Consider the following 26,273-nt stretch of genomic DNA (forward strand, 5'->3'; position numbering starts at 1 on the left):
CTGGCGTTGTGATCTAGTCCCAGTTCCCCCACGCTCCCCCACTCGCGGCTGGGAAGTTTGCCAAAACGTTTAGGCGCTGTGGAGTAGACAACCACTCGTCGAGAGGGATTTCTCGGAGAACTACCGATTTGAGTTCTCGTTTGATGTGGGCCTCCACGGGGAAGGTGGATTCGCGATGGGGACGTCCCCGCGCTGGCCTTGGCAATCGGTCCGACTTCTACATGCACAATGACGATCAATGCCCTGCTGCGATGATGACGGCCGCCTGTAGATGGGTTCAACGATGCTCGTTCTGGATGACTAATTATACAAGCCTCTTCCCGTCATGGTAGTCGCTCTAGGCGTTGCTTATCTTAACCGAGTTGATTATGTATTTACTTACGTTCCAAGTTTAAACTATACTCGGCTCCTGGGATCATGATAGAATGGGACATTGGAAGAGGGCGGATAGGTAGGAAGAAGTAGAGGGTATATCAGACAAAACCATGTGCCATGCAACTGAGAAATGACACGAGGGCTGGAAATATCACCCCGAAGCCTGGTCGACATAATATGAGGCGGGAGATCGGCTATCCGGAAAGTGTACAAATGCCGGGTTCGGGGCCAAGTAGAACGCGATGGGATCAACCTAGCCTTGACGGGTTTCTGGCTATAGGTATGATTGAGCAAAGCCATTATGCCACTTAAGAACTGAAAGTCAGGGTGTGGCCTGCTGCCGTGAGGTCAGATTTTGTCAAGCTGGGTGGCGGAGACATCCTCGCCGGCCAGTGAACCTTGTGCAACGCTGAGCCACAGGACTTTCAGCAAGCTGATGCGAGCTTCACCGTCATAGAGACCAATGTTATGTGATATACCACTCGTGACCCACAGGGTCCCGTTTTGCATCACCCTCCTAAGGCCTCCGATACAGAGATGTGACTAGTACTATGCAAATCCATTGAGAAATCAGCATAATTCTATGTCAACTCAAAGACGATTCCTGGTCCCAGAGAATGCCCTCTCCGGGCTATGAATGAGACTTAGGAACGACTAAACACCGAGGAAATCGAATCTGCTATTTACCTCAAACAGATTTTGTGTCTCGCTGCAAATCCGACCTATCGCACTACACATTATCCGGCCTTTATAGCGTAAATATCAAATCTGATTAAGTGGCTAGACCTACGATATTGTCAAAACCCCATAATCGAGAGATCCTCACGAACTTCTAGCCACTGTTTCAACCTCCGCCGGCTCACTGTATACAGTCAACTCTTTCGAATGCTGGCCGATAACTTCATCAATTTGTTGGCCCAGTCGCAGCCCCTGACGTTTGACCAATAGATATGCGGCGGCAACTGACCCGGCGACCAGGGAAAAAGCTAAGAGAGACACCTACGTCAATGCCTGTGTACCTGGGCTCAGCCTGCCATTATAGCTCCCGCTCTCGTCTGTAGTGTTGAGATGAATGAATGAGCGTACACTGTTTTCGACGTGAGCCGTCTTGCCTGGAGTCGTTTATATTATGTGTGGATGAGTCCTTAGACTCTTGAACCGAATGCGGACTGAGCATTATACAACCGCTTTATTTTAACTCGGTCATTGCAATACCATGACTGGAAAAGGTCCGTCATAGATGCTATATGAAAGTACATAAGATACTAGCAGGCCACCGCCGTTGAGGTATCTCGACTTAGGTTTCATCCCTCTCTCTCTCTCTCTCTCTCTCTCTCTCTCTCTCTCTCTCTCTCTCTGTCTCAACCCGTGGGGGCGGGTATGACCAGGTGGCGGTTTAGTAAGCCAGTGTCGCAGTGAAATTGGGCTTGGATGGCGCCAAGTGATGCATGTAAAGCTCAACTGACAACCCCCACCCCTCCATATGCGAGTGTCTTTCGACTCGCAGGCCCAGGTGGTTCGTGTCGGGGTAACTCGTCACCCCGATTTGCAGGAAAAGCCGACCTTCTCTTTGATATTTATATATAATACAGCCTCCTATCTTCATCTTGAGGACACTCTCTAACTTCCACCCATTAATCATTGAAACTCTTCCTCGCCTCCAGAGATCTTTTCGGTACACACTTGCCGAAATGGGGTTTTACACTAATCTCCCACCCCACCTTCAGGAGGTGGACATTATCGTTGCGGGAGGTAATTGTCTCACACGTTCGCGTCAGGGCCACCGGTAATTCCCAGCTAACCTCAAATATAGGTGGCAGCGCCGGATGCATCGTTGCAGCCAGAGTCTCCGATGCCGACCCAAATCTCTCGGTTCTTCTGGTTGAGGGTGGTGCCAATAATGACGATAACCCCACCATCACACATCCGGCCTTCCTGATGGCCAACCTCGCACCTGACAGCAAGCATAGTCTCTACTGGAAAGCCAATAGGTCAAACGACCTCGCGGGCCGCGAATTGATTGTTCCCAGTGGTGGGTTGCTGGGCGGCGGCTCCTCGGTCAACTTGATGGTGTACACCCGCCCCCAGCGTTCCGACTTTGACTCCTGGAAAACACCGGGGTGGTCCGCGGATGATATGCTGCAGTGTATGAACAAGGTGTGTTCCCTTTACCCTAAGATCTTGAACTGCTGTGGCGCAGTTTACAGGCGACTGATTATCATCATCACCAGTGGGAAACATACCATGGCGCCGACGATGGCCACATCCATGGGTCCGATGGACCAATGCACGTATCAGGTGACGGGTTCCGCTCCTCCCGGCTCGAGGATGACTTCATCGACGCCGCGAGGAAGTCGGGGTGGCCCGAGGTCCCCGATCTCCAGACCATGGACGCCATCGATGGCGTGCAGCGTGCAATGCGCTATGTCGACCCCGCAGGCAGGCGTCAGGATACTGCCCACCAGTACATACATCCGCTTATCGCGGACGGGCGACACCCCAACTTGCACGTTCTGCTCGAATCGCGAGTCGTCCGCGTCCTGTTTGAAGATAAAAGGGCGGTCGGCGTAGAGTTTCAGCCGGTCTCTCAGCCTTCCGGCGACAACGACAACCCACCCTCGACCAGATTCGTCAGGGCCAAAAGAATGGTTGTGCTGTCGTGCGGTGCTCTTGGCACTCCGGGGATTCTGGAACGGTCGGGCGTTGGCGACGCTGGTATATTGACCTCTGCCGGCGTTCCCACCATCATCCATAGCCCGGGAGTCGGTCGCAACTATCAGGATCATCACATGATGATCTACTCGTACAAATCGACGCTTTTCCCCGAGGAGACCCTCGACGCCGTTTGTAGCGGCCGCCTGAGTGTCGAGCACTTGGTTCAACAGAACTCAGGCATCCTGAGCTGGAACGGAGTAGATGCATCCTGCAAGCTTCGCCCCAAAGACGAGGAGGTCGGTAGCTTGGGGCATTCGTTACAAAGGCTTTGGCTTGAGGAGTTTCAGTGTCATCCGGATAGACCACTCATGCTAGCAAGTCTCTGCGGTTGGTAAGGTTGGCCCATCTCTTTGCTCACCTCTCTCCCGCTCAAGGTACACATGGTTACGTAGTAAGATCTTCTAAAGCTAAAGAAATACATGTTGTTTACCTAGTTATCCTGGAGACCACACCGACCTTCCGGAGGGACAGTACTTTTCGATTGCTGTATTTAGTGCGTATCCCTCGTCTCGGGGAAGCATCCACATCACCGGTTCCTCCTTGGACGATCCACCTGATTTCGACGTGGGCTTCTTTTCCGACCCTGAGGGTAGTGATATCCAGATGCATATTTGGATGTATAAAACGCAGCGCGAGATGGCTCGTCGGATGCGGTGCTTCGATGGAGAGCTTGCCTGGACCCACCCCCAGTTTCCTTCAGGTTCTCAAGCTGCCCCGTCTACTGCAAGCTCCACCACGCCCTCAGCACCTGGCTCTCCTCCCGAGCTGGATTACAGCGACGCTGATGACCAGGCCATCGAAGATTGGCTGCGGAAGAATGTGGGCACCACTTGGCACTCACTAGGGACTTGCAAGATGGCAACGCCAGACCAGGGCGGGGTCGTGGATGCCAACCTGAATGTCCACGGAGTACAGGCACTGAAAGTGGCCGATCTGAGTATCCCACCAAGCAACATTGCCGCCAATGCCAACAGTGCCGCTATGGCTATCGGAGAGAAAGCCGCTCTTATACTCATCAATGAACTCGAGCTGGGCAATTAAAGCTTTGCGACATCGGGCAGCGAATTGAATTTAGGACGATGGGACACAGTGCGTTTCGGCATCGATTCGGTCATATTGATCATCACATGACAGTTTATTGTACTTAGCGTAATACTGATTTTGTTTCTGGAAATGTGACTGTCTTTCAAGTATTACCATCGAAGTATAAGCCATTCTTCCCCATGGGAACCGCCGAGAAAGCCTGTTTCATGGGTCATATGGAATTAGCCTACGGACTGAAGTTCTGAGCAGAGGCTCTTCCCCATGCCACCATGCCTTAAGTCTGTCGACAGCACAGTAGGCCCAGTAGCGCATCGCCATGAGGAGGGCGAATGGCCTCCGGTGCTGATAGTAGCTGCCCCACCAGATACTCTGCAACCAGTGCAAGCGAGCGAACCTCAGGACCCTATTTTCCCATCTTTGCACGGAGATCTTCCCATCGACGTGTTCACGGACCTGCAATGCATCGAACGCGGCCTGCGTCGCGCTGAAGGCTGTGTGGGGTCGGTAAAGAGACAAGGCGTCCCCGACGAGGAGAACGCGCCCATCTTCGAAGGCAGCACGTTCCGAGCAGAACTCGGTGATGACCTGGACGAAGGGACGCTCAATCTTCGTGATAACCTCCAGGAAAGGGGCAGTAAGTGGGATGCGCCTTGCCATGTCCACACGCGTGTCCCATATATCTTGACGGACGCGCCCCGCGGGCACGATGTTGTGATGGCGGTGCCCGTCGACGCCATCAATCATGATCTCGTCCAAGGCTTCCTCCGACTCATTGGTATACCAGAGGAAGTTGAGGAGCCGTTCACCGGGCTTAAGAGATCCGTCATGCCCAGGAATCGTGTACATGATGCAGTGCTGTAGGTGCATAAGTTGAAGGGTGACGCTGCGATGAAAAACTTCTCGCGTTTCTGCAGAGACATCTGCTTCCCGAACCGTGCCTCTCCAAGCGATATAACCGACATACTGTCTTCTTGTGCCATGCAGGTACCTGGACCGGACAAAGGAGTCGGGTCCGTCTGCACCGATCACGAGGTCGGCCTTTATCTCTGTGACCTCCCCAGTTGAACAATCGAGCGTAGTCAGTCCCATCTGCTCTTGCTGATAGTCGGAATATACCCTGCGAATATCGACGAGTTTCCGGTGGCAGATATACTCCGCGGGACCGTCCGTCTCCGCTACTGACGGTGCTGCGGCATAGATAGAGCTTGCATAACCATCGAAACAGGACCGAAGGCGAAAGTACAAGGTATCCCAACTTGTGATGTCGCGAATTATATTGACAAATACTTTCAGATCCTCGTCTTTGTTCAGAGTCTGCAAGCGGTTGCTTCTATGGCAAAACACGTCGGACAGTCTATCATGCTGCCCCATGAAGGCCTCCGCGTCTGGGCCTAGGCATACACCCGCCATGTGACTTTGGCGTTGATCGCCTTCTGGATCAATTACAGTGACTGCATGGCCTGCGTGCTTCAAGGCTATCCCGCACATCAGACCAGACAGTGACCCGCCAATCTACAATTGAAGTTGTTACTGAGTCTGTCATCCACTGTCGACAAGAGGCAACCTACTATCATGATCTTCAGTGGATGCTTGGAACCGTCCATAATCTGACTATGTTTCGCAGATGTCGCTATCCGTTACTTTCGTTGATGTTCTCAAGAGTTGGCCTGTGGATGGCCCCGCAGATGATGCAAATCGACAAGCTCTACGCTCTGGTTTTGTCGTAACAGCAAGCAGATGCATGATATCCATAGGACTGGGGTCACTGCAAGCACATCGGATGGCGAACCTTCCGACGACGTGCGGACTCATGTAGCGCACGTTCAATAACCAAAAGGGGCTTCTAAGGCAAATGATCTTCTTTCATGCCAATGATATGCAGGAGGGGCAACAGATGCTGCAATGGTGTGCGTGACCAATTGCAGCGCCAATCGCTACCTAAGTGATTCAATCACCGATGACTGGCATGCATTACAGGCAGTTGCGGGTGCGTCACATTTGGATCGGATGTAGCCCTGGTTCCGAATTAGTGGCCTTGGGTAGCTTCAACGGTTTGCGAAGATCGACTGGGATTGCCTGGTTGGTAATCCCAAACCTCCAGGCTAATGCACACTTCCCTTTCCTGCTAGCCCCAGTATTCTGCCCAGGCTGACTTGCCATCGTGTGTTCCATCACATGTAACCCTGCACAGTGACAGTGCTAATTATGATAATCCGATTGGTAGCCTGTATCTGCCTGTCTAACATCTTTTATCCATGTTACCCTCACATCTGTGAGTTGTCACAGTTCGAGGACCAGAGAGGCAGGTTGTTGTTTGTTTTTCGCCTGATAGCCCTTGCCGCCTTGTCGATAAGTATGTAGATCCACTTCTAGGGCAGGGAACTCAACCAAGGGAATGCTTGCTCTGGATACAATATACATCGCAGGGTCCCCAGGCAAATGAGTCGCCGCTATTAATAGACATATTAGTATGGACCTGGTTGTTCGAAATAAGGTGGTAGTCCAAGGGGTGCTGCAAATCTCAAGTGTACAAATATCAAAGCTGCAGGTAAACGTAGAAGACGCTTGAAATGTGATCTTAACAGCTTCTAGTACTTTGGGCCTCGAAAGATTCCACCTTGTCCGCTTGAATTGAGTATCATTGTCCACAGTTTTGATTGATGCGTTATTGCTGGCCGCGATCACCAGCCTACGATGCCTCGTTTCCCCTTTGACGAATCACCTGACCCTGCGACCAAGGATGTCATGGTAGAGGCTTTGAGCAAGATGCATCGCGGAGGACCTCCTTTCCAATTCGTTGAAGAGGATGGCAAGTCGCTAGTGGGCTGCTATGCCCCTCTGAGGTAACGTACCATGGGCCTCTTCTCTTGAACTTCCGGCGCAACGGTTCGGAACTACAGGTTTCCCAGACAGACTTTAGACTCAGACAGGATGAAAAAGAGGGCACTGACAGGGAATCTCACGGCGCAGCTATTCCCCGATAATTACGCGACAGTTCTTTGCGCTTGCCAAGGCCTGCTACGACCCGGAGGCAGTCAAGCCGCGAACCCGAGAGCTGGCTATCCTCGGGCTTGCATCGATTCTGAATGTGCCGTACATCGTATATTGTCACCGCAGCTGTGCTTACGAGGTCGGAATCACGGAGGAGCAATACAACGAGGGGTTGGCAGGTAAGGTGCCAAGCGGATTGGCGGAGGAGGAGGCCATGGCTTACCGATTGGGCCGAGACTTGACGACGCTGCAGGCCAGACTGGACGACGATACGTGGGCCGAGGCGACGTCAAAGCTGGCCAAGAGCGAGCTCGTGGGGGTAGCGCACATCGTGGGGGCGTACCGGTGGGTCGCAGTGCTTGCCCAGCTCAATGGCGACGATCAAAGGTGGACTTGATTGGGGCGGGCTTGCTGTCGTGCATGAATTGTTAGCTGTTGGCTTAAAGACATATCCCCAGGACTCAGGAGACCCGCACACCTGCATGTTTAATCTATCACTGCATTTGCTCCTGTACATGTATATACTTATCGGTACTTGTCAATGCAATAGGCATCTCTAAGTCAGATGGACCACCAACTACCAAGTGCCTACATCCTTGCGTACAACGGACCCCAATTACCCCTTAGTGCAATCTCGCCTAGATCTCAGAGTGTATGCCTCAGAGTAACTGCCAAGGCCCGCTCTATTTGGTTCTGTCAATAGGCACTGTTGCCTTCCATGTTCTCCAGAGCACCCTCGCATTTTCTCAGTGTTAGTCGTGGTCGTTCTCATTGCGTTTCTGTTCAATGCGCGTCCAATCACTGGCAGAAATAGCATTGCCCATTTCACCATAGTTATGACGACTCCTCAGGGAAACCCCGCCCTAGAGAAGGGAACCGAGCCGCGAGATCTGGCCGCCGACGAAGCCCGGGAGCTGGCCTCCAGTGACGAGGGCGTCGGCGAGCGGAAGTTGAAGGGCATTGCATGGGTCGTCGCCGTTACGGCGTTGCTATCATCGACATTTCTCTACGCACTCGACAATACCGTCATGGCCAATGTCAGGCCCAGTATCGTCGAGACATTCCAGCGCATCGACATGCTGCCGTGGCTTTCGTGCTCGTATCCCATGGGAGAAGTTGGGGCGAACCCTCTATGGTTAGTCACCGCCGCCTGTCCCACCAAGCCCTCTCCTCTTTACTGACTAAACGTTTCACAAACCAGGGGCAAGCTCAATAAGCAGTTCAACAACAAGACTCTTTACTTCGCTGCTCTGTGTATCTTCGAAGTCGGGTCTGCCGTCATTGGATCCGCACAGTCGGTCGAGATCGTTGTTGTCGGTCGTGCCCTGGCCGGGTTCGGGGGCTGTGGGATTTACGTCGGGACTATGAACATCGTGTCGGCCATTACGACGCCCATGGAGCGGACGCACTACCTGAACCTCGTTGGCGTCTCGTGGTGCCTCGGCACGATTCTAGGGCCCATCATCGGCGGGGCGTTCGCCGATTCCACGGCGACCTGGCGATGGGCATTTTATATCAACCTCGTGATTGCCGCTGTTGCCACCCCTGCTTGTCTGTTGTTGATCCCGTCCATCGTCCCGCCCACTAGTAATACACTACGGGAGAGGTTGTGGCGCATCGACTATATAGGAGCAACGCTCTTCCTGGGTGGTGTCGTGACGGTTATCATGATCCTGAGTTTCGGAGGGACATTCTATCCGTGGCAAGACGGGCGTATGATCGCTCTGTACGTCGTAACAGTCGCTATATGGATCATCTTTGCCATTCAACAACGCTTTTCGCTCTTGACAGTTGACCGTATCTTCCCCATTCAGTTCGTTGCGAACTGGGAAATGGTGGTCTTGTTCTGCTGGACTGCTCTCGCAATCTCCAACCTCGTGGTCACTGTTTACTCGCTGCCTCTACATTTCCAGTTCACATATGGTTCCCTGTCGTTGACCTCCGGGGCCTACACCATACCTTTCGTCGGCGCCGTTGTTGTAAGCATTGCGATTGCTGGCCCGCTCTTTGCAAAAGCCCCGTTCTACATGGCCTGGTATTTTGGGGCCAGCTGTTTGATGCTTATTGGGAACAACCTCCTCGCCACTCTGAACTATACGACCAGCTTTGGCGCGATATGTGGCTACTCTATCATCGGAGGCTTGGGTGTTGGCCCCGTCGTCCAGCTTGGTTACACTGTCGCCCAGGTCAAGGTGGCGCCAAAGTCGGTGCCAGAAGCCACCGCGTTTCTAAGTTGCGCACAAATGGCGGGCCTTGCCATATCTCTTGGCATGGCCACCTCCATCTTCCTCAACGGTGCCACAGACGACGTCGCTCGCATCCTCCCAGACTGGCCTAGGCATCGGATCATGGCCGCCATTGACGGTGCCAATACCGACCTGTTCGACAGTGTCGACGCCGAAACCGTTTTGCGTGTGCGCGAGGTCGTTTCCCATAAGATCGGCCAAGTATTCTACCTCAATGTAGCCGGCGCTGCTTTGGGGTTTGTCTTATCTTCGGTTATGAAACGTGAACGATTAGTCCTCACACAGTGATTCGCGATCGGTGCATTCGACCAGTCAACCCTTCCATGTGGCTTTGCTCCGTCCAATTCTTATTCCAACCTTTTCAGACCATTGCGGCTTCTAGTACTATGGACATTGGAAATCAATTCGCTAATTTGAAAATTTGAATATAATTCTTATACATATATATATTATTACATTTATACCTATAGGCTACACAATTAGAACAGAGCCTTACAAGATCAAAGAAGAGATTGTCTTTATTGTAATCAGTCGAACAGGCCTAATCTATGATCTACCGATGTGCCTACTGACTTCAATATCTCTTCCTACACGGATAGCCTGCTCGGGTACACCCATTCCATCGGTCTGGCGAGTGTGCCCGCAAAGGACTCTGGCTTCGTAGCCTTGGTTGCTTGCACCATTCAAGATGCTTCGACGACTGTCAGCTGAGTGAATGCTACCATCCTCTAAGCCAGACTCTAGGGCTGTTCCTTGGTTCCTCCTGTTTCGCAGACCGAGACGAAATCCATCCGATCCTGCCTGGGAATTACCGCTCTCATCCTGTACCCTATCCCTGCTATTTTGAGAACTAATAAGTGAAGACGCTTTGCTCCAGACGGGAGAGATGTAGTTGTTGACCAGGTGGCGCCCCAGAGGTAGCATGGCAGGAAGACAGATGCTGACGAGCGTGATCGGAGACTCAGCGCAGAGCCAATAGAGGGCCGGAACCCCTTCATCTGTCTGGAGGTCAGTAACTCATCAAAACCAAAAACTTGAAGGGAAAGATAACCAAAAAGAAAACATTGGTTCATTTGCATGAATCAAGGTGAACTTACAGGTGAGATCATCATTCAGTGCTTGAGCAGACGTGATGACTGTCACCAAGCGGCCAATCGACACCACAATGACACTGGCGCATTGCATTACATTAGCCCACGAGACGAATTGGAATCGGGGGGTTTCCTTAGCCTACCAGTATCCGAGTATGAAAGCAAAGCTGATGCCAGCCCTTTTGCCGCGGCTAAGCTGGAGACCCCAAATCTTGGGCAGGGGCAAGAGCAAAATGGTGAGATCGATAATCACACTGGGAACAGCACTGCCAATCCAAAGCGCGCTGGTCTGCCCACAATGGCCATCAAGGTCCGGGATGTAGCCCTTTGCGACGGGGTCGCACATGAAGATGGTGCCAAACACGATGCCCAGCAGCCAGCTCACATTGAGCCCATGAGTAACCCACAGTGCGTAGTTGAACCAGGTTTTGGTGGTGTACTTGGTGAATATGCGACTGAAGAAAAGCAGGGCAGATGTTTTGGTTATGAAGAGGGCGATGTCATAAACGAAATATACGGCATAGATGGCGACAAGGTTCGCCGCAATCATGTCGTCCGAAAGTGTCCCAATGTGACGCCCGAGGCCAGAATCTAGCATGTAGAATATGATACCGGACTGAGCAAGAAGGAATGGCTGTCGACGGCATGTCAGCATCTGAATGGATGCAAACATCAGATCATTAGAGCGAGACATACCATAGTGGCTACTGCAGCCCAGTCATCCCACCAGAATCTGACCGTGTGATTCATGTGCTTATGAGAAAGGCTCCTGGACCATAAGCGCAGGCTTATAGCCAAAAGGCTTAGGAGCAGCATGATTATAATGTAAATTCGAAGATTCGGCCCGCGATCCTCGCCGTCGCGAGAACTTGTCATCTCCTTGGCAGCCATTGCGTGAAGGTGATGCTCAGGGTTGTGGAAAATTGAGGTGAACGAGTTCTCTTGGGATGCGGGCATATGTCATTCTGGTCTAGACCGGGTAATGCAGCTAGCAGGCAGAGAGACATGGAGGGAGAGTATTTGAAGTTCTGTAGCGGCAAGAATCTGATCCAGCCTGCATGGAGGTAATGAGGCGCATGCGGCGGGCGCTTAGGTGTCGCATTCGAGTGGTTGCATCAGAGGAGACAAGACCTTCCTCTTTTAGCTTACCACACGTCAGCGGCAGTGTAGCATCCTGGTTGCCTGGAGCGCTGACGCTTACCGAGTTGTTGCATGGCGTCAATTTGGATTGCCAACGGTCTCCAGCTTGACGGTTTGTTTGTTGGTTGGTAGGTTTCATAAACTAATGTCGCAACGCCGCCGCATACCGGTCCGGCGCTTCATCTCGCTTGGGGGTATACGGCGTTTTCGTTATATATTCTCCAGGACTTTTTAGTTTAGTATATATCATAGTAAAAGAAATATTTTCTTTGATTGGTTATTTGTCTTGAATAGGGAACACCTCCTTGCTCTCGCAGTAGAAAGGCGGTGGGGAAGGAAGCCTTGTATGCAAGTTATCTATGGCAAAACGACCAACACAAAATCTGGATGGATGCAGGATATCGACCAAGAATCATCACAAGGACATGTATTAGCGGATAGTAATCAAGAACCAAACCTCTATTCCCTTATAAAGCAATCGCAGCACTCTCTCCCACCGTCAACATCATAATGGCACCCAGCAACCGGCTCTCTGTGACTGTCTATCCAATCATGGGTCCTGCCGTAAGGCCTGTATCCATAGTCAAGCTAGCGCCATTTGTAGGCACAGATCTGGGATTACAGAGATACAAGCAAGCAGCAGCAACCTCGTCGGGCTCAATAGGCCGTTTGATAGGGGAGAGTGCCTCTATGAACTGAGGTGTTTGAGGAACCTTACGGCATTCTTCCTCAAACATGGGCGTTTTCACCCAGATTGGACATACTTGATTGATACGGATGCCGAACGGCTTGTAATCCATGACTATGGATAAGTATCGAATATCAGCATGGCGCAGATCACGTTGAAGAGGGAAGTCTCATGCCGACGGCTTTGCACGTACCTGCAGCTTTGGTGATTCCTGTGATGGCGTGCTTAGATGTGGTGTATGGCAGCTTTGCGTTCACGGCAACATGCGCCATCATGGAGGACACGTTCACGATGGCACCTCGACCAACGTCCCGACTCCCATGCCGACCAAGGTTGACAATGGATGGGTCTTGAGATTGCATCACTTTTGCCACAGCCCGTATCACGAGATACATGCCCTTGGCGTTGATTCCGAGCACCCGGTCGTACTCAGTGGGATCGGTCTGATCGAACGGGACATATGATTGAACATCGACCTGGTTGTTATCCAATGTCAACACGTATCCGTTGGTTGGGAATGGGGTCAGCAAAGCAGGTGAAGATACACTTACTCCGAAAGCATTGATGCAGTAGTCGATGCGGCCAAACTGGTCGACCGCGAGCTTGACCATTGCATCTACGGACGCCACATCCGTGACATCAACGCGAGTTGAGAGGCATTGGTAGAAAGGGTTCGATGCAAGGGCCTTGCTCTGCTCCGAAACTTGGGTAGCTCCCTTTTCATCGACATCGGCCACCAACGCGCCCTTGAGGCCAGCTTCTGCAAAGGTAAGAGCGACCTCGCGACCGATGCCACCAGCAGCCTAGCAAGGTAAGAGGAAATCGAATTAGCGGCAATTCATGGGAGGGATTTCTTTCTGTTCCTTCATTCAAACACTTACCCCGACAATGAGGGCGAAACCTTCAACTTGAGACCCAGCCATAGTCGGTTGGATAGTAGCGTTTGGATCACGTTTGCATCAATGGGTATGGAGGGTGTGGACGGGGAGATTACTTAACGGGACGAGCCGGGCCTGACGGTCCCAACAATACAAATATAGACTGTGCCATGATGCGTTTCATTGCATATTTATTGGCTTGGCATGGTCAATCACTGCCTTGTTGAATATGATTTGCCTGCATCACTGTCACTTAAGTAGGGTCGCATTCTGCGTCACTCATCTCACCGGTTGATTCTGTCATATGCGGGCGTGATGAAATCGGGTATAACAATAATGGGGACTTCCCTTGCACACAGTAGGCAAATAGGTAAGTACTTTTGTGTACAGCGGGGATTCCCTTGCTAGGCACTTTCTGCCGTGCGGGCCGCACTAGCCGCAGTCTGGTAACGACGTCTACGCCGCTCCCGGGCGCAACGTCGAACGGAGGGTCGGGTCATTTTTGGTACAAATTCAGGCGAATCAGACATATTGTAACGTAAACGCTATGTACATTCATTGCGTCGCATCGTCTTCCAGAGCGGGGTTAACTGCTGTCATATTTTGGCCCGTCGGATGTTGGCGGCAACACTGGACCCATTGCTCCTGCCCGGCGAATCGTCTCCTGGATGATGTGGACGGCCTCGGCCAACTGTTGACCCCTAGGGACTTCATGCCCGCCACCATGAATGAATGCAAGCCGTCTAGTTGGATCACACATCTTGCTTAGATCTTCGCCGCCACTTGGAGCCGTGCTGTCTTGTAACCCCCAGAAATGAGCAGTTGGCACCGATATGAGTGGGTGGGTATCGTCGATCCCTAGATAGCTCGCTTCCGCCCTGCTCTCTGCAGCCGAAAAGAAGACGGCGCATTGAAATGGACATCTGGCCGACTGCTGTTCTTTCTGCAACATGTACATCGCAGCCGTCACAGCCCCCGCAGAGAACCCAATGACACCATCAAACGGGCCTTCGGACGAAACATAACTGTCCAATTGGTCTATCGCCTTCTGCAATGTAGCCAGGTCTTTGGGGTCAAAGAATGCGTAGAAGCCATGGCCAGGGGCAGAGATGGACTCGATGCCTGGGGGGACGAGAGGGACCCGGGAAAACATTAGTGGCCACGTCTCCCATGCAGCAAAGACTTGGAGGATATGTACGTACCTTCCGCCATCAATGCGGGTATTGCTGCTTCCACAAACTCATACTCATGCAGATCCCCAAGTTCATATTGCAAAGGCCCTGTGTCATGCATGTGAGTAACAACCCGCCGAGACTAGGCATCAATGGCTTTACCGATTTGGGATCTCATGACCTGCCGAGGATGTAAATGTCAGCGTCGCCTAGATAACCGCCTTTGATCGCAAGAATGGGGCTTACACTGCTATTGGTTCCGCTCCCGTGGAGACAAAGGAATTTCATCATGGTTCAAGGTCTGTACGGACTGCGAGCCACCCAAGGAAGAGCCAGTGTTGGTGTGAAGAAACAAATGCGGGAGGTGCCAGGATGATATACAGGGCCACGGAAGAAAGAGGATGCGAGATGATCGAGGGGGTGAATCATTACGTTTTATGGTTATATGCATAAAATAATACGGAGGTTTTGTTCAAATGTGATCTTAACTTCTCCTGATGTCTCCAGACTTAATCCAACATAATACAGGTTGCCCTAACCAGTAAGCCTTGCCTTCTGAACGATCCTGGCCGTGAAACCACTCCGCAGGGCGCCAAGTCTCGTTGGCAGCTGGCATACCGTAAGAAGCCCTTCAACACGGAAAGACATACGTTTTGGGTATCGAGGCCCTGCATGAAAAGATCCGATTTGTGATACCTTTGTGTTCCAAGTAACTGCCTACAGGCCTACACATATCATACCTGACATTCAATGTTTGAGTAGACTCTCGATTGCCACGAAGTACATACCACTTCGTCTCGGTTATATTTCCGGCGATCTTGTGACACTATCGTATCTCTTCCAGTAGCATTCATACACCAAAGTAAGATCGTGATGGAAACGGACGCAGCACATTCCACGAGCAGCAAGGGCCAGGGAGGGTTCGACAACTCCTCCATCGCCATTTGCGGATTCTCGATCAAGTTCCCTGGGGATGCCGTCTCGACGGACTCATTTTGGCAGATGCTGGTCGAGAAGCGATGTGCTATGTCGCCTTTCCCTGCCGAACGACTGAGCTCAGGGGGATTTTGCCAGAAATCTAACCTTCTAAACAACGTAGGTCATTTTATAACCTGTCGAAACAATTCATCTGACATCTTCCCAGATCCCTGTCAAAGGCGGCCATTTTATCCGAGAAGATCTCTCTGTCTTTGATGCCGACTTTTTCTCCATTTCACCTGCCGAAGCCAGTTCCATAGACCCGATGCAGAGATGGCTGTTAGAGACAACATACCGGGCTTTGGAGAACGGTTAGTCCGATTCGAAATCCCCCGCCCCTTATCGATGTTCCACCATCGCACCAATGTAATGGCCGTTGACCCATGTTACAACAGCCGGTATCACAATGGGAAGCGTGGCTGGCTCCTCTACCTCTGTCTATACGGGCTCCTTTGGTCAAGACTACAGTATTCAGTTGAATCGAGACTCGGAGAACCCTCCACAGTACGCCGGCCTCGGGTTCGGTATCAGCATGTTGGCCAATCGCCTGAGCTGGTTCTTTGATCTTCACGGGGCTAGCGTTGGGCTTGATTCGGCTTGTTCAAGCTCTGCCATGGCTATCGATATCGCCTGCCAAGGCCTACGAGACAGAACCAGCGATATGGTAGGTATAGTGACTGTCTGACGGAAAGAACAGGAAAAGGCTAATTTGCTGGTATGCAGAGCATAGTTGCAGGATGCAATTTGACGTTCTCACCTGAGACATACACATGGCTGAGCAATCTACACTTCCTTTCGCCTGATGGGAAATGCTATCCATTTGACCATAGAGCAAATGGGTATGCTAGGGGCGAAGGACTGGCTGTCATCATTCTTAAGAGAATAGATGACGCAATCCGAGACGGAAACACGGTTAGGGCGGTTATCCGATCAACCCTTTCCAACGAGGATGGCAGAACTCCCGGGATCACACAACCAAGCGCGATTGCACAGGAACGCTTGATACGAGCAACGTACCAAAAAGCGAATCTTTCGATGGCGCCGACGCGATATTTCGAAGCCCATGGAACAGGCACACAGGCCGGGGATCCCAGAGAAGCAAGAGCCATCAGGCTAGCGTTTGAGAAGGTCCGGTCAACGTCTGACCCCATGATGGTGTACGCGCAGTGCCTTGTGCAACCCCTGTCAGCTACCATGTACGTGCGATGCTAACTTCAACTTCAGGGGAGCTGTCAAGGGGAACATTGGCCATCTGGAAGGCGCCAGTGGGCTCGCCGGCGTGATCAAAACTGTTTTGGTTCTCGAAAGAGGCATCATACCGCCTAATACCAACTTTGAGTCGCCGAATCCCAAGATCGACGCGAAGAATTGGGCCCTGCAGGTGAGTGTATACATGGCGATGTGCAATGGCCTAGTTAACCTGCCATTAGTTCCCGGTAGACTGCCTCTCATGGCCCTCCAATGGTTTACGGAGAGCATCGGTCAATTCCTTCGGATATGGAGGAGCCAACTGCCACATCATAATCGACGATGCATATCACTATATGCACCTTCGGGGAATATCAGGTCACCACTGCACGCAAGTCCGGCCCTTTGCAGCCGCAGAACTACCTGCATCCCTCGATAAACTCTTGTTGCGGGGGGCTATAAAGTACGCGAAGCCATGCAAGACTCCCAAACTACTTGTATGGTCTGCAGCCGACAAGAATGGCCTCGGCCGTATCTCGAAGACATACAAAGACATGGTTTGCTCCGATTCCGCCAGGAAGATGTTGTGCACTGAATGGCTTGAGAGCCTCGCCTATACATTGGGCAGCCGGCGAACCAGGCTTCCCTGGATGAGTTTCGCAGTGTTAAGAACGCCGGAACAGCTGCAAGATATGGACTCACAGGTCTCTTTCCCAAGACGTGCGCAATCTGACCGAGCACCCCGAATTGGCTTCGTTTTCAGTGGACAGGGCGCTCAGTGGGCTGGGATGGGGAAGGAGCTGATGCACTACTCGAGCTTCAAGTCCGACTTGTCGGAGGCGGAGACTGTCCTCAGGTCATTGGGATGCCGGTGGTCAGTGTTAGGTAAGTCGCAGCTGTTGTCTCAACTGTCCCAATTCCTTACGCGCTGGAACTGACTAATGATGCCTTCAAAAGATGAGCTTTTGAAACCGGCCAAGTATTCGACTCTAGACAAGGCCGAACTCAGTCAGACCTTATGTACAGTCCTACAGGTGGCGCTAGTAAATCTTCTCGCTCGATTTGGAATCACCCCGAAGGCCGTTGTAGGCCATTCTTCGGGCGAAATTGCCGCAGCGTATGCCTGTGTAACCTTGTCCTTTCCATGTTCTCTTCAATGGCTGACGGGAAATGAAACAGATACGCTGGAGGCTACTTGTCCACGGAGTCTGCTTATAAGCTGGCCTATTTTCGTGGGCTTTGTGCTGCAGAGCTCGTCAAGGTCTCTAGTTTTGGAACTGCGGGAGCCATGCTCTCAGTTGGACTATCTGAACAGCGCGCAAACGGGCTCCTTGAAGAATTTCAACGAAACGAATCCTCCTTTGGAGTACGTGTGGCATGCATCAACAGCCCTGAGAATGTCACCCTTGCTGGAGAAGAGCCTATAATTGATACAATCCATGCGCTCTTGGTTGAACAGTCCATCTTTTCAAGAAAGCTTCGAGTACCGTTGGCCTATCATTCCCGGCAAATGAATATTATCGCGGACAACCATACGGACTTGATAGGCCATTTGGGTGCACGAGAAGATCACCCAATGCAGGTCCCGATGATATCTAGCGTTTCCGGTGAGCGAACCACGGCGAACCAGCTGCTCGACCCGTCATACTGGACGCTCAACATGATTTCGCCGGTACGGTTTGCACATGCCGTGTCCGAGATGTGTTCCCAGTCTGATATCGCGCTTGTGAAAAAGCTTGATGGAAGTCACCGCCATGCTTCGGTGGTAGACTACTTGCTCGAAATAGGGCCACATGCAGCGCTGCAAGCACCTATCCAAAGCACCTTGAGGCAAATTCCCCGCGGCAAGTCATTAGACTATGGGTCTGTCTTACGAAGGCCATGCCCAGCTACGGAAACGGTTCTTAGTGCCATGGGCGAGTTATACTGCAGAGGGGCTGCTGTCAACCTGAGGGCTGTGAACGAGCCCTTGTGCGAGAACATGCAACAGTCCCCTCCGGCCCTGTTGGTGGACCTGCCGGAATACCCATTCGATCATTCCGAGGGCTACTGGCACGAGAGCCGACTCAGTTCAAACTACCGATTCAGGGAGCATGGGCCCAATGAGCTTATTGGTGTTCGCTCCCGAGACTGGAATACATCACACGCTTGCTGGCGCCAGTTTGTCAGAACCTCCGAGATACCATGGCTCGAACAGCATATTGTCAATGGGGTAAATCTCTACCCAGCGGCCGCCATGATGGCAATGGCGATCGAAGCAGCCAGTCAGCTAGCGAGGTCTGGCAGGTCCCTGAGCGGCTACACATTACGAGACGTTGAACTCGAAGCTCCCATGGACCTGGCAGCTGGCACCTTGGAAGTTGAGACGTCTCTGAATGAGCATTCCACCATGGGAGCTGAGTACGAAACGGCGTATGATTTCGCGATTCGGAGCTTCACGGGCGGTGACATCCGCCTTCACTGCCATGGGACTATTTCAATTCAGTTCTCGGATACAGGAGACAACTGGAGCAGCGCTAAGACCCAAGAACATTTACAGTCTGTCGCAAAAGAGTCATGTCTTAAACTCGAAGAGTGCAAGGAACAGGTCACACACCAATCAATGTACGCCTATTTGAACGAGCGTGGACTTAGTTACGGTCCTGCGTTCCAAGTGGCTCGAGGCCAGCGCTTCAACGAATCTGGACAAGCGACAAGCGAAATCAACCTCTGTCCCATGAACACTTATGAGGAGGGTGAAACAGGCCCAAGCTATGTCGTTCACCCGGTATCGTTGGATGCTTTCATGCACCTCTGCTTTACCGCCTTCACAGCCGGGGGGTCACGAGACATGCCTACTTGCGTACCCTCTCGGATCCGGCATCTTTGGGTATCGGATAAGGGCCTGAGAAGCCTCAAGAGAGCACATATCCTCGCTCACACCACCATAAGGTCCGTTTGGGCGCGCGGGTTCTCTGTTGATGGCATGGGACTTGATAGCCAGGGTTCAGGAGCCATCCAGCTATGGTATGAGGGGCTCCAATTAACCCACCTGTCCGACGTGCCAACATCCGCCCCTTTACCGAATCCCAGGCAGTTCTGCATGAATGTTGACTGCAAGGTGGCCATTGATAAATTGGAACCGCCCGAGATCAGCTCCATCTTGGGAAGAGCACATACAGCGGCAGAGGAGGACCCGGTGTGCTTATTCGAAGATCTGGAACTGCTGGCCATGGTATCGATAATGCGCCTAACCACCGCATTCAACCCAACGGGTTGCGGCGAAGCCTGGAAAACACATTATCTGAACTGGTCTAGGCATCATTTAGATCACACCCTGATCAGGAGACGCAGCGACCTGGGAAGCATCGTCGCTTCCGAGTCAGAATTCGAGAGCCTCTGCAATCGACTAGAGTCTTGTTCCGATGTAAGCCGGCTCTACGTCAGCGTTGCGCGCAATCTACTGGCAATATTCCGCGAGGAGATCAGCCCGATAGACTTGCTCATCCAAACAGGGCTGCTCAAGGAGTACTACGAACACATCGCGAGCTACCGATGCAGCGCACAAGTCTCCGCTTACATGGACTTGCTCGTGCATCAAAAGTCCGGAATGAATATTCTAGAGATAGGAGGAGGCACAGGATCCGGGACGCGCCAGCTGGTGCGTGCGCTTTGTGCAAACCCCGACCGCCCTGGGGGGCTTTTACGATGTCGTCAGTACGACTTCACCGATGTGTCGGCGGCATTTCTAAGCAGTGCCAAGGAGGAGTTCAAAGCTTTCCAGTCGCAAATGACGTTCGGGACCCTGGACATCGAGCAAGACTTCCCAGAACAGGGATACCCCGAGAACAAATATGATGCGGTTCTGGCTGTCAGTGTGCTACACATTACAGGGAGTCTGATGGAGACCATGTCCAGAGTCAGGAAGTCGCTGAAGCCAGGCGGCCGTCTTCTACTGCAGGAGTCTTTCAAATCGGACGGATGGACTCTGGGGTTCGTCTTTGGCATATTCCCGGGCTGGTGGCTAGGCTCTGCAGAGGGCCGCAGCCTCTCGCCAAATTTCACCGTCGAGGGCTGGGATACGCTCCTGAAGGCGAGCGGGTTCTCCGGGGCGGAGTTAGTCCTGCGAGACTTTGACCATGATGTTGCCCACACCTATGGCTGGATCGTGTCCACAGCAGTGGATAACGGGATGCCAATGAGCTTGCCGTTGCCACAGGGTCGACACATCACCGTCGTAATCGACTCAGCGGTTGCACAGCAGAAACTATTGGCCGCGGAGCTTTTACCTGGTCTACAGGACCTCCCGGGCATGCAAGCGCGTGTGCTCGATCTTGTCGATGCTTCGAGCGACGGTGAAGTGGAGAATAATGGGTTTGTTCTGTTCCTTGCTGACTATGGTCCATCACTCCTCAAAAGTGAAACGAAGGCAACTTGGAACTCACGGCAGTTTCTCGTCGAGCGTTGCGACCACTGGCTCTGGGTAACGGCCGGTGGCACCGTTGGCGTAGCCCCTGAGCACGGTATGGTGGATGGGTTGGCCCGAACGCTACGACAGGAGTACCCAAACATGCACCTGGTGACTCTTGCACTCGACCTGGCATACAGTTCCCGACATAACCAAAAGCTCGTGATGAAGATTGTGCAAGAGATGGCAGGATGGGCTCGACCGCAGAACTACGAGCAGGAGTATGTCCAAGTCAGCGGCCTTCTGTGTACTCGCCGTCTTGTGGAGGCAAATTACTTCAAGGCTGTCATGGAATCCAAGCTGGAAGCCTTCGCCGTCTCCTCTCGTCCAATTCGGGACCAAGTCCCCTTCATGCTGAAGACTACATCCACCGGACCGGAAAGTGTACCACACTTCGTGGCATCGCAGCCAGTCCTGCAAGCGGCACCACAGAAAGATATTGTGCATGTGACAACGAGGGCAGCTTCGCTTCACTCAGGCGACCACAACCACATCCGCGTCAGGGCTTGCGCAGGCATCGTGGAGTGTTCAGGTCCTGCAGCTCCGTTCGGCCCCGGCGACCACGTCTTCGTAGCCGGCGGCAGTGACACACTCAGCTCATTTGTCGAGGCACCTTCAGAAGCCCTCGTGAAAATACCCACAAACATTCCCTTTGCCGATGCCTGTCGCGAAGTGCCCCCACGGCTCGCGGCATATTACGCATTGATGGAGGTGGCGCATCTTCATGCCGGCGAATCCGTCCTGATTCACAACGCGGCCAATGCAGTCGGGTATGCTGCACTTCAGCTCGCGCGCGCCACAGGGGTGACGGACCTTTGGGCCACGGCGGGAGACCAGGACCAAAGCCTCTCCATACTAGAAAGTGTTGGAATTGCGCCGGATCGAGTCCTACCAAAGTCTTGGTTCCACGGGAACCCTTTACTAATGTCACCCTGGAAAGAGCGGTTTGATCTGGTACTGTGGGTGGGTGCGGAACCGACCAAGTTCTCGTTCCTGGGACTTTGTGTGAGATCTGGCCGTAGACTCGTCATCCAACACGATGATTCCACCTCGTCATCGATCGATACGTTCGGAACGCAGATACCGTCAAACATATCACTTTCTCTGACTCCGGAGAGTGTGGCAGTAGGAATGTCACGCACGCCAAGCCGAGAATCTCTGCAGTACGCATCCGAACACTTGCGCTCATCCACCTTGCAATGTTCGTTGGAGTTCCCCGCATCGAATCTGGATGCCGCAGTCGGGAAACTTCGGGCCATCCCCGATGGCCAGTCGGTAGTGGTCCGGTTCGACGATACGGACGTTGTAGAGGTAGGCCATGTTCTCAACTCACCGTTTGTATGTCCCTAGCTTTTGGCATCGGGCTAACATCTGTGTATCCTGCCAGGTCAAGGTTGCCACCAAGACAGACTGCGTATTGGACAATAATTCGACATACCTGGTCTGTGGGGGTCTCGGAGGCCTGGGTAAAGCAATAGCTCGATGGTTGGTCACTCGGGGCGCCCGCCACCTGATTCTCATGTCACGAAGGGGTACGAAGACACCGGGGGCGCCCGATTTCATTGCAGAGTTGGCTAGCAACGGCGTCCGCGTCGAGGCCGTCGCCTGTGATGCAGCGAATGGGTCGTCTGTGAGATCAGTACTATCCAGCTGTTCGGATCGAGGGATGCCACCGATCAAAGGTTGCATACAAGCAGCTATGGTAATGACTGTAAGCCAAGTCACTCTTTGCATGATGCGCATTACGTTGCCAGCTCTTGTACTGAACTCCTTTCCAGGAAACTCTGTTTAGCCAGATGGACCACGAGGCTTGGGAAAGTGCTCGAGGTCCTAAAGTTGAAGCGTCATGGAATTTGCATCAAGAGCTGCCTGAAGGTCTCGACTTTTTTATCATGTTGTCCTCCGTCATGGGTATCCTTGGGACGGGTTCCCTTGCGGCGTACAACGCAGGTAACACTTACCAGGATGCCTTGGCCCAATACCGCGTTGCACATGGCCAGGCTGCGGCCTCGCTCGACATTGGTGGTGTTGTCGACGGCGGGTACCTGACGGGACTCGGCAATTTCATCTCCGGCATGCGTCGAAGCAAGGAGTTCGTACCCATGCTCACCAAGGAAGTGCTGTCCCTTTTGGATATCTACTGCGATCCTCATAACGGATTCTCGCGTGACAGCAGGGGCTGCCAGGTCATCGTCGGTCTAGCACCTCCGGCGCACTGGAAGGATGTGCAAGCGGTCCCTTGGGTTATGCAGCAACCTCTCTGGGGTCATTTGCACCACGTCCCACTACCACTTGGCTACGACCGAGAGCCAAGAGCCGTAGAGAGCGAGGACGAGGCTGGGTCCGGGAACAAGACGCAATTGGTTGGGGGACTCCTAGCTTCGGGATCGCTCGCTGAGGCTGCCGAGGTTGTGAGCGAGGCTTTGGTAACATATGTGTGTTCCATGTTGGGTACGCCTGCCAAGCGGATTGACCAGAAAAGGCCGATGCACTCCTGTGGCCTCGACTCCTTGTCAGCCATTACTCTGCGCAATTGGGTGGGCAAGATGTTCGATACGGACTTGCCTGTGTTCGAGATTCTCGGGGGCGCCAGTTTCCATGCTGCAGGTCTGTCTATTGCACAGAAGATGATGCAGCGGGCGGGACAATGTTTGGGAAACGGGGAAGGGCATGCATTAGCTGTAGGATGATGGAAATGTGGGTGCATCCTTCGTTCATCTCGCCTACATTTCCTTGTTCGGGTGCGCCAAAGACAAGCATGGAAGGTGGTGCCATACCAATGCATCCATAACTCTCAGCTCGGGGCCCTGCAATGCGACTGCGTTAGTGCGTGTTTGCCTGCGTTCGTGTCTGCTGTTGTTTATGGGTGGCAAAGGTGACGGGAGACGTCGATCATCTATAAATAGGCCCCCCCAATCTCCCTCTTCTTGCCTAACGCTCTCAGTTTAACGTGCGACTTTCCCACGTGTCTCTATTCCACGTGTTTTCATTGTCAACATCTACGACTTGGCCCCCACGCCCGACCAGCCACCCACTTAAGTCATTATGCATCAATCACTGCTGCTACTATTGGTCTCTTTTGCAACATCCACCAGTTCTGAACCATGCAAAAATATCCCTGGAGATGCTGGTTGGCCATCTGAGCAACACTGGAAGTCCCTGAACGAAAGTGTTGACGGGAGGCTCATCGCTACCGTCCCCTTGGCCAGTGTCTGCCACACTGAAGGGCCATATGCAAGCACATACAATGAAGACGCGTGTGCGACTTTAAAGGGGGGGTTTGACTGGGCTCAGGTGCAGTAAGATGTCTCCACATTCCATCACATCCTGCATATCGTGTCTTCATTCTCACGCGGGCGCAATGGCAGCTATGAAACCCCAGCGTCGGTTATGGCAGGCTGGTTCCAGAAGTCCTGCAACCCCTTCACCCCTGCGTCCGAGCCTTGTGAGCTTGGGGACCTCGCAAGCTATTCGATCGATGTCCGCACCGTCGACCATGTCGTCGCTGGCATCAAATTCTGCCAAGACCACAACATCAGGTTAACTATCAAGAATTCCGGGCACGAGTACGTTAAATTCGTTCTACCAGGGCTATATAGCTCATACAACTGATTGAACTAATCAAAACGCCTGGATGATAGGGCCGCGGGCAAGTCAACCGGGAAAGGGGCACTCTCGCTCTGGACACACAACCTCGACCAGATCGACATGATTCCCCAGTACACGAGTGACTACTACAGCGGGCCTGCCATAAGGGTGGGTGCTGGGGTCATGGGCCTGAAAGCACACGAAGCCGCCAGCGCCGCCGGATATATTGTTGTAGGGGGCAACTGTCCATCAGTCGGGATCGCTGGAGGGTACACGCAGGGCGGCGGTCACGCAGCCATGACCAGCCTTCATGGCTTATCCGCTGATAATGTCCTCGAATGGGAGGTGGTAACAGCCAGCGGAGAGCATCTCCTGGCGACTCCGAAGCAGAATGCGGACCTCTACTGGGCGCTCAGCGGAGGCGGAGGTGGTACGTTCGGCGTTGTGATCAGCATGACAACCAGACTTCACAAAGACAGCCCAATCGGCGGCGGCTACATTACTTTCAACAATGTCACAGCAGGCAGTGATGCCTTTTGGAACGCTGTGGGTCTATTCAACGAGAGGCTACCCGCCATGGTTGATGCTGGCGGCAACACCATTGCATACAGCCTCACCGCAAGCAGCTTCAGCATTTACAACCTTGTCGCACCTGGCAAAGACAGCGCTCAAGTTCAAGCTTTACTCGACCCGTTCCTACAGGATCTCGAACGTCTTGGTGTTCCGTACAACGTCTCAACACACCAGTCGGCCAACTACCTGGCCCAGCTGCGTCGCGACTACGGCCCCTTTCCTAACGGGCCCTTCATGACCAGCGGCCTGCTCTCCTCGAGGCTTGTCCCACGTGACGTAGTCATCGAACCCAAATCCAACGCAGCACTGACAGAGAAGCTACGAGACACGGCCAGCGGAAGCGAGTACGTGATCCTGATGCAGGCACTCAACGCATCAGGGCCTCCGGTCGCCGACAACGCGGTTCTCCCTGCATGGCGGACGGCAGTCGTACAGGCCATCCTTTCAACTTCCTGGGACTGGACCGTCCCACTTGAGGAAATGGAGCGGCGGGAGAGGGTTCTCGCGGACGAGATCACGCCAGCTTTTATGGCTGTCACGCCTGGTTCTGGGAGCTACTTGAATGAGGCGAATTTCGTACAGAAAGAGTGGCAGGCCCAGTTCTACGGAGCCAATTATGAGACGCTATTGGGTATTAAACTTAGACATGACCCTGATGGCCTATTCTATGCGACTCATGCAGTGGGGAGCGAGTCTTGGAGCCCAGATGAAAAGGGGCGACTATGTCATATTTAGCTTGGGAGCGGCGCTTCTGATGATGGGTTACGCTGCCTTTAGGTTCTCGAGAGATGGTTCAAGCCTTTGGATCAATAATAGAATGGTCGCATGCCTCTTGATACCTCATGACAAATCTTGTAATATTCGACATTCATTCAGATGCCCGCGTTCGCTTCAGACGGCGCAGGCGTGACTAGCATCGAAAGTGGAGGCTATGGACCACCACAAGCTTCCAAATGACGTATTACCTTTGAGGCATCCGAAACGCACGAGGGCGTTGGTGGATTTGACTGTCACGGCCGATACATCTCAACCTTGCATCTCGCTACAGCACAAGGAATATCAACTAAATAAACGCCGGAAACTAAACAACATACGGTCTACCCAACCAGCTCCCTATTACAGCCGACTACTCGATACTGACGGGCAAATCGCTGGCGCC

At 52.8% G+C, this 26,273-nt stretch overlaps 8 protein-coding genes across 8 annotated transcripts; 4 read left to right on the forward strand and 4 right to left on the reverse strand.

Annotated features, from left to right (window-relative positions):
• Positions 1-2,066: 2,066 nt before the first annotated feature.
• Positions 2,067-4,131, forward strand: PG985_003023 (GMC oxidoreductase-domain-containing protein; the record flags this gene model as incomplete). The annotated part of the gene is made up of 4 exons (XM_066822792.1): positions 2,067-2,127; positions 2,189-2,532; positions 2,607-3,421; positions 3,525-4,131. The coding sequence occupies 4 exons, from the start codon at positions 2,067-2,069 to the stop codon at positions 4,129-4,131; spliced, it is 1,827 nt and encodes a 608-aa protein (XP_066690224.1).
• Positions 4,132-4,338: 207 nt separating this feature from the next.
• Positions 4,339-5,505, reverse strand: PG985_003024 (uncharacterized protein; the record flags this gene model as incomplete). Its single annotated transcript, XM_066822793.1, has 1 exon — positions 4,339-5,505. The coding sequence occupies one exon, from the start codon at positions 5,503-5,505 to the stop codon at positions 4,339-4,341; it is 1,167 nt and encodes a 388-aa protein (XP_066690225.1).
• A 1,323-nt stretch (positions 5,506-6,828) lies between these two features.
• On the forward strand, positions 6,829-7,522 carry PG985_003025 (uncharacterized protein; the record flags this gene model as incomplete). The annotated part of the gene is made up of 2 exons (XM_066822794.1): positions 6,829-6,977; positions 7,105-7,522. The coding sequence occupies 2 exons, from the start codon at positions 6,829-6,831 to the stop codon at positions 7,520-7,522; spliced, it is 567 nt and encodes a 188-aa protein (XP_066690226.1).
• Positions 7,523-7,961: 439 nt separating this feature from the next.
• Positions 7,962-9,659, forward strand: PG985_003026 (efflux pump antibiotic resistance protein; the record flags this gene model as incomplete). Its single annotated transcript, XM_066822795.1, has 2 exons — positions 7,962-8,260; positions 8,327-9,659. 2 exons carry the CDS (start codon positions 7,962-7,964, stop codon positions 9,657-9,659), a joined length of 1,632 nt encoding a protein of 543 aa, XP_066690227.1.
• Positions 9,660-10,111: 452 nt separating this feature from the next.
• Positions 10,112-11,353, reverse strand: PG985_003027 (uncharacterized protein; the record flags this gene model as incomplete). Its single annotated transcript, XM_066822796.1, has 5 exons — positions 10,112-10,168; positions 10,200-10,373; positions 10,515-10,542; positions 10,606-11,096; positions 11,159-11,353. 5 exons carry the CDS (start codon positions 11,351-11,353, stop codon positions 10,112-10,114), a joined length of 945 nt encoding a protein of 314 aa, XP_066690228.1.
• A 791-nt stretch (positions 11,354-12,144) lies between these two features.
• Positions 12,145-13,213, reverse strand: PG985_003028 (uncharacterized protein; the record flags this gene model as incomplete). The annotated part of the gene is made up of 3 exons (XM_066822797.1): positions 12,145-12,404; positions 12,484-13,093; positions 13,172-13,213. 3 exons carry the CDS (start codon positions 13,211-13,213, stop codon positions 12,145-12,147), a joined length of 912 nt encoding a protein of 303 aa, XP_066690229.1.
• Positions 13,214-13,754: 541 nt separating this feature from the next.
• Positions 13,755-14,321, reverse strand: PG985_003029 (uncharacterized protein; the record flags this gene model as incomplete). The annotated part of the gene is made up of 1 exon (XM_066822798.1): positions 13,755-14,321. The coding sequence occupies one exon, from the start codon at positions 14,319-14,321 to the stop codon at positions 13,755-13,757; it is 567 nt and encodes a 188-aa protein (XP_066690230.1).
• Positions 14,322-15,213: 892 nt separating this feature from the next.
• PG985_003030 (uncharacterized protein) lies at positions 15,214-25,849 on the forward strand (the record flags this gene model as incomplete). Its single annotated transcript, XM_066822799.1, has 12 exons — positions 15,214-15,435; positions 15,485-15,629; positions 15,714-15,982; positions 16,042-16,475; positions 16,543-16,699; positions 16,749-17,391; positions 17,464-17,623; positions 17,686-22,291; positions 22,341-22,664; positions 22,732-23,560; positions 24,336-24,519; positions 24,595-25,849. 12 exons carry the CDS (start codon positions 15,214-15,216, stop codon positions 25,847-25,849), a joined length of 9,228 nt encoding a protein of 3,075 aa, XP_066690231.1.
• Positions 25,850-26,273: the final 424 nt, after the last annotated feature.

Source organism: Apiospora marii, assembly GCF_038362585.1.
Source record: "Apiospora marii strain CBS 49790 chromosome Unknown utg000002l_segment0_segment0, whole genome shotgun sequence".
Taxonomy (NCBI): domain Eukaryota; kingdom Fungi; phylum Ascomycota; class Sordariomycetes; order Amphisphaeriales; family Apiosporaceae; genus Apiospora; species Apiospora marii.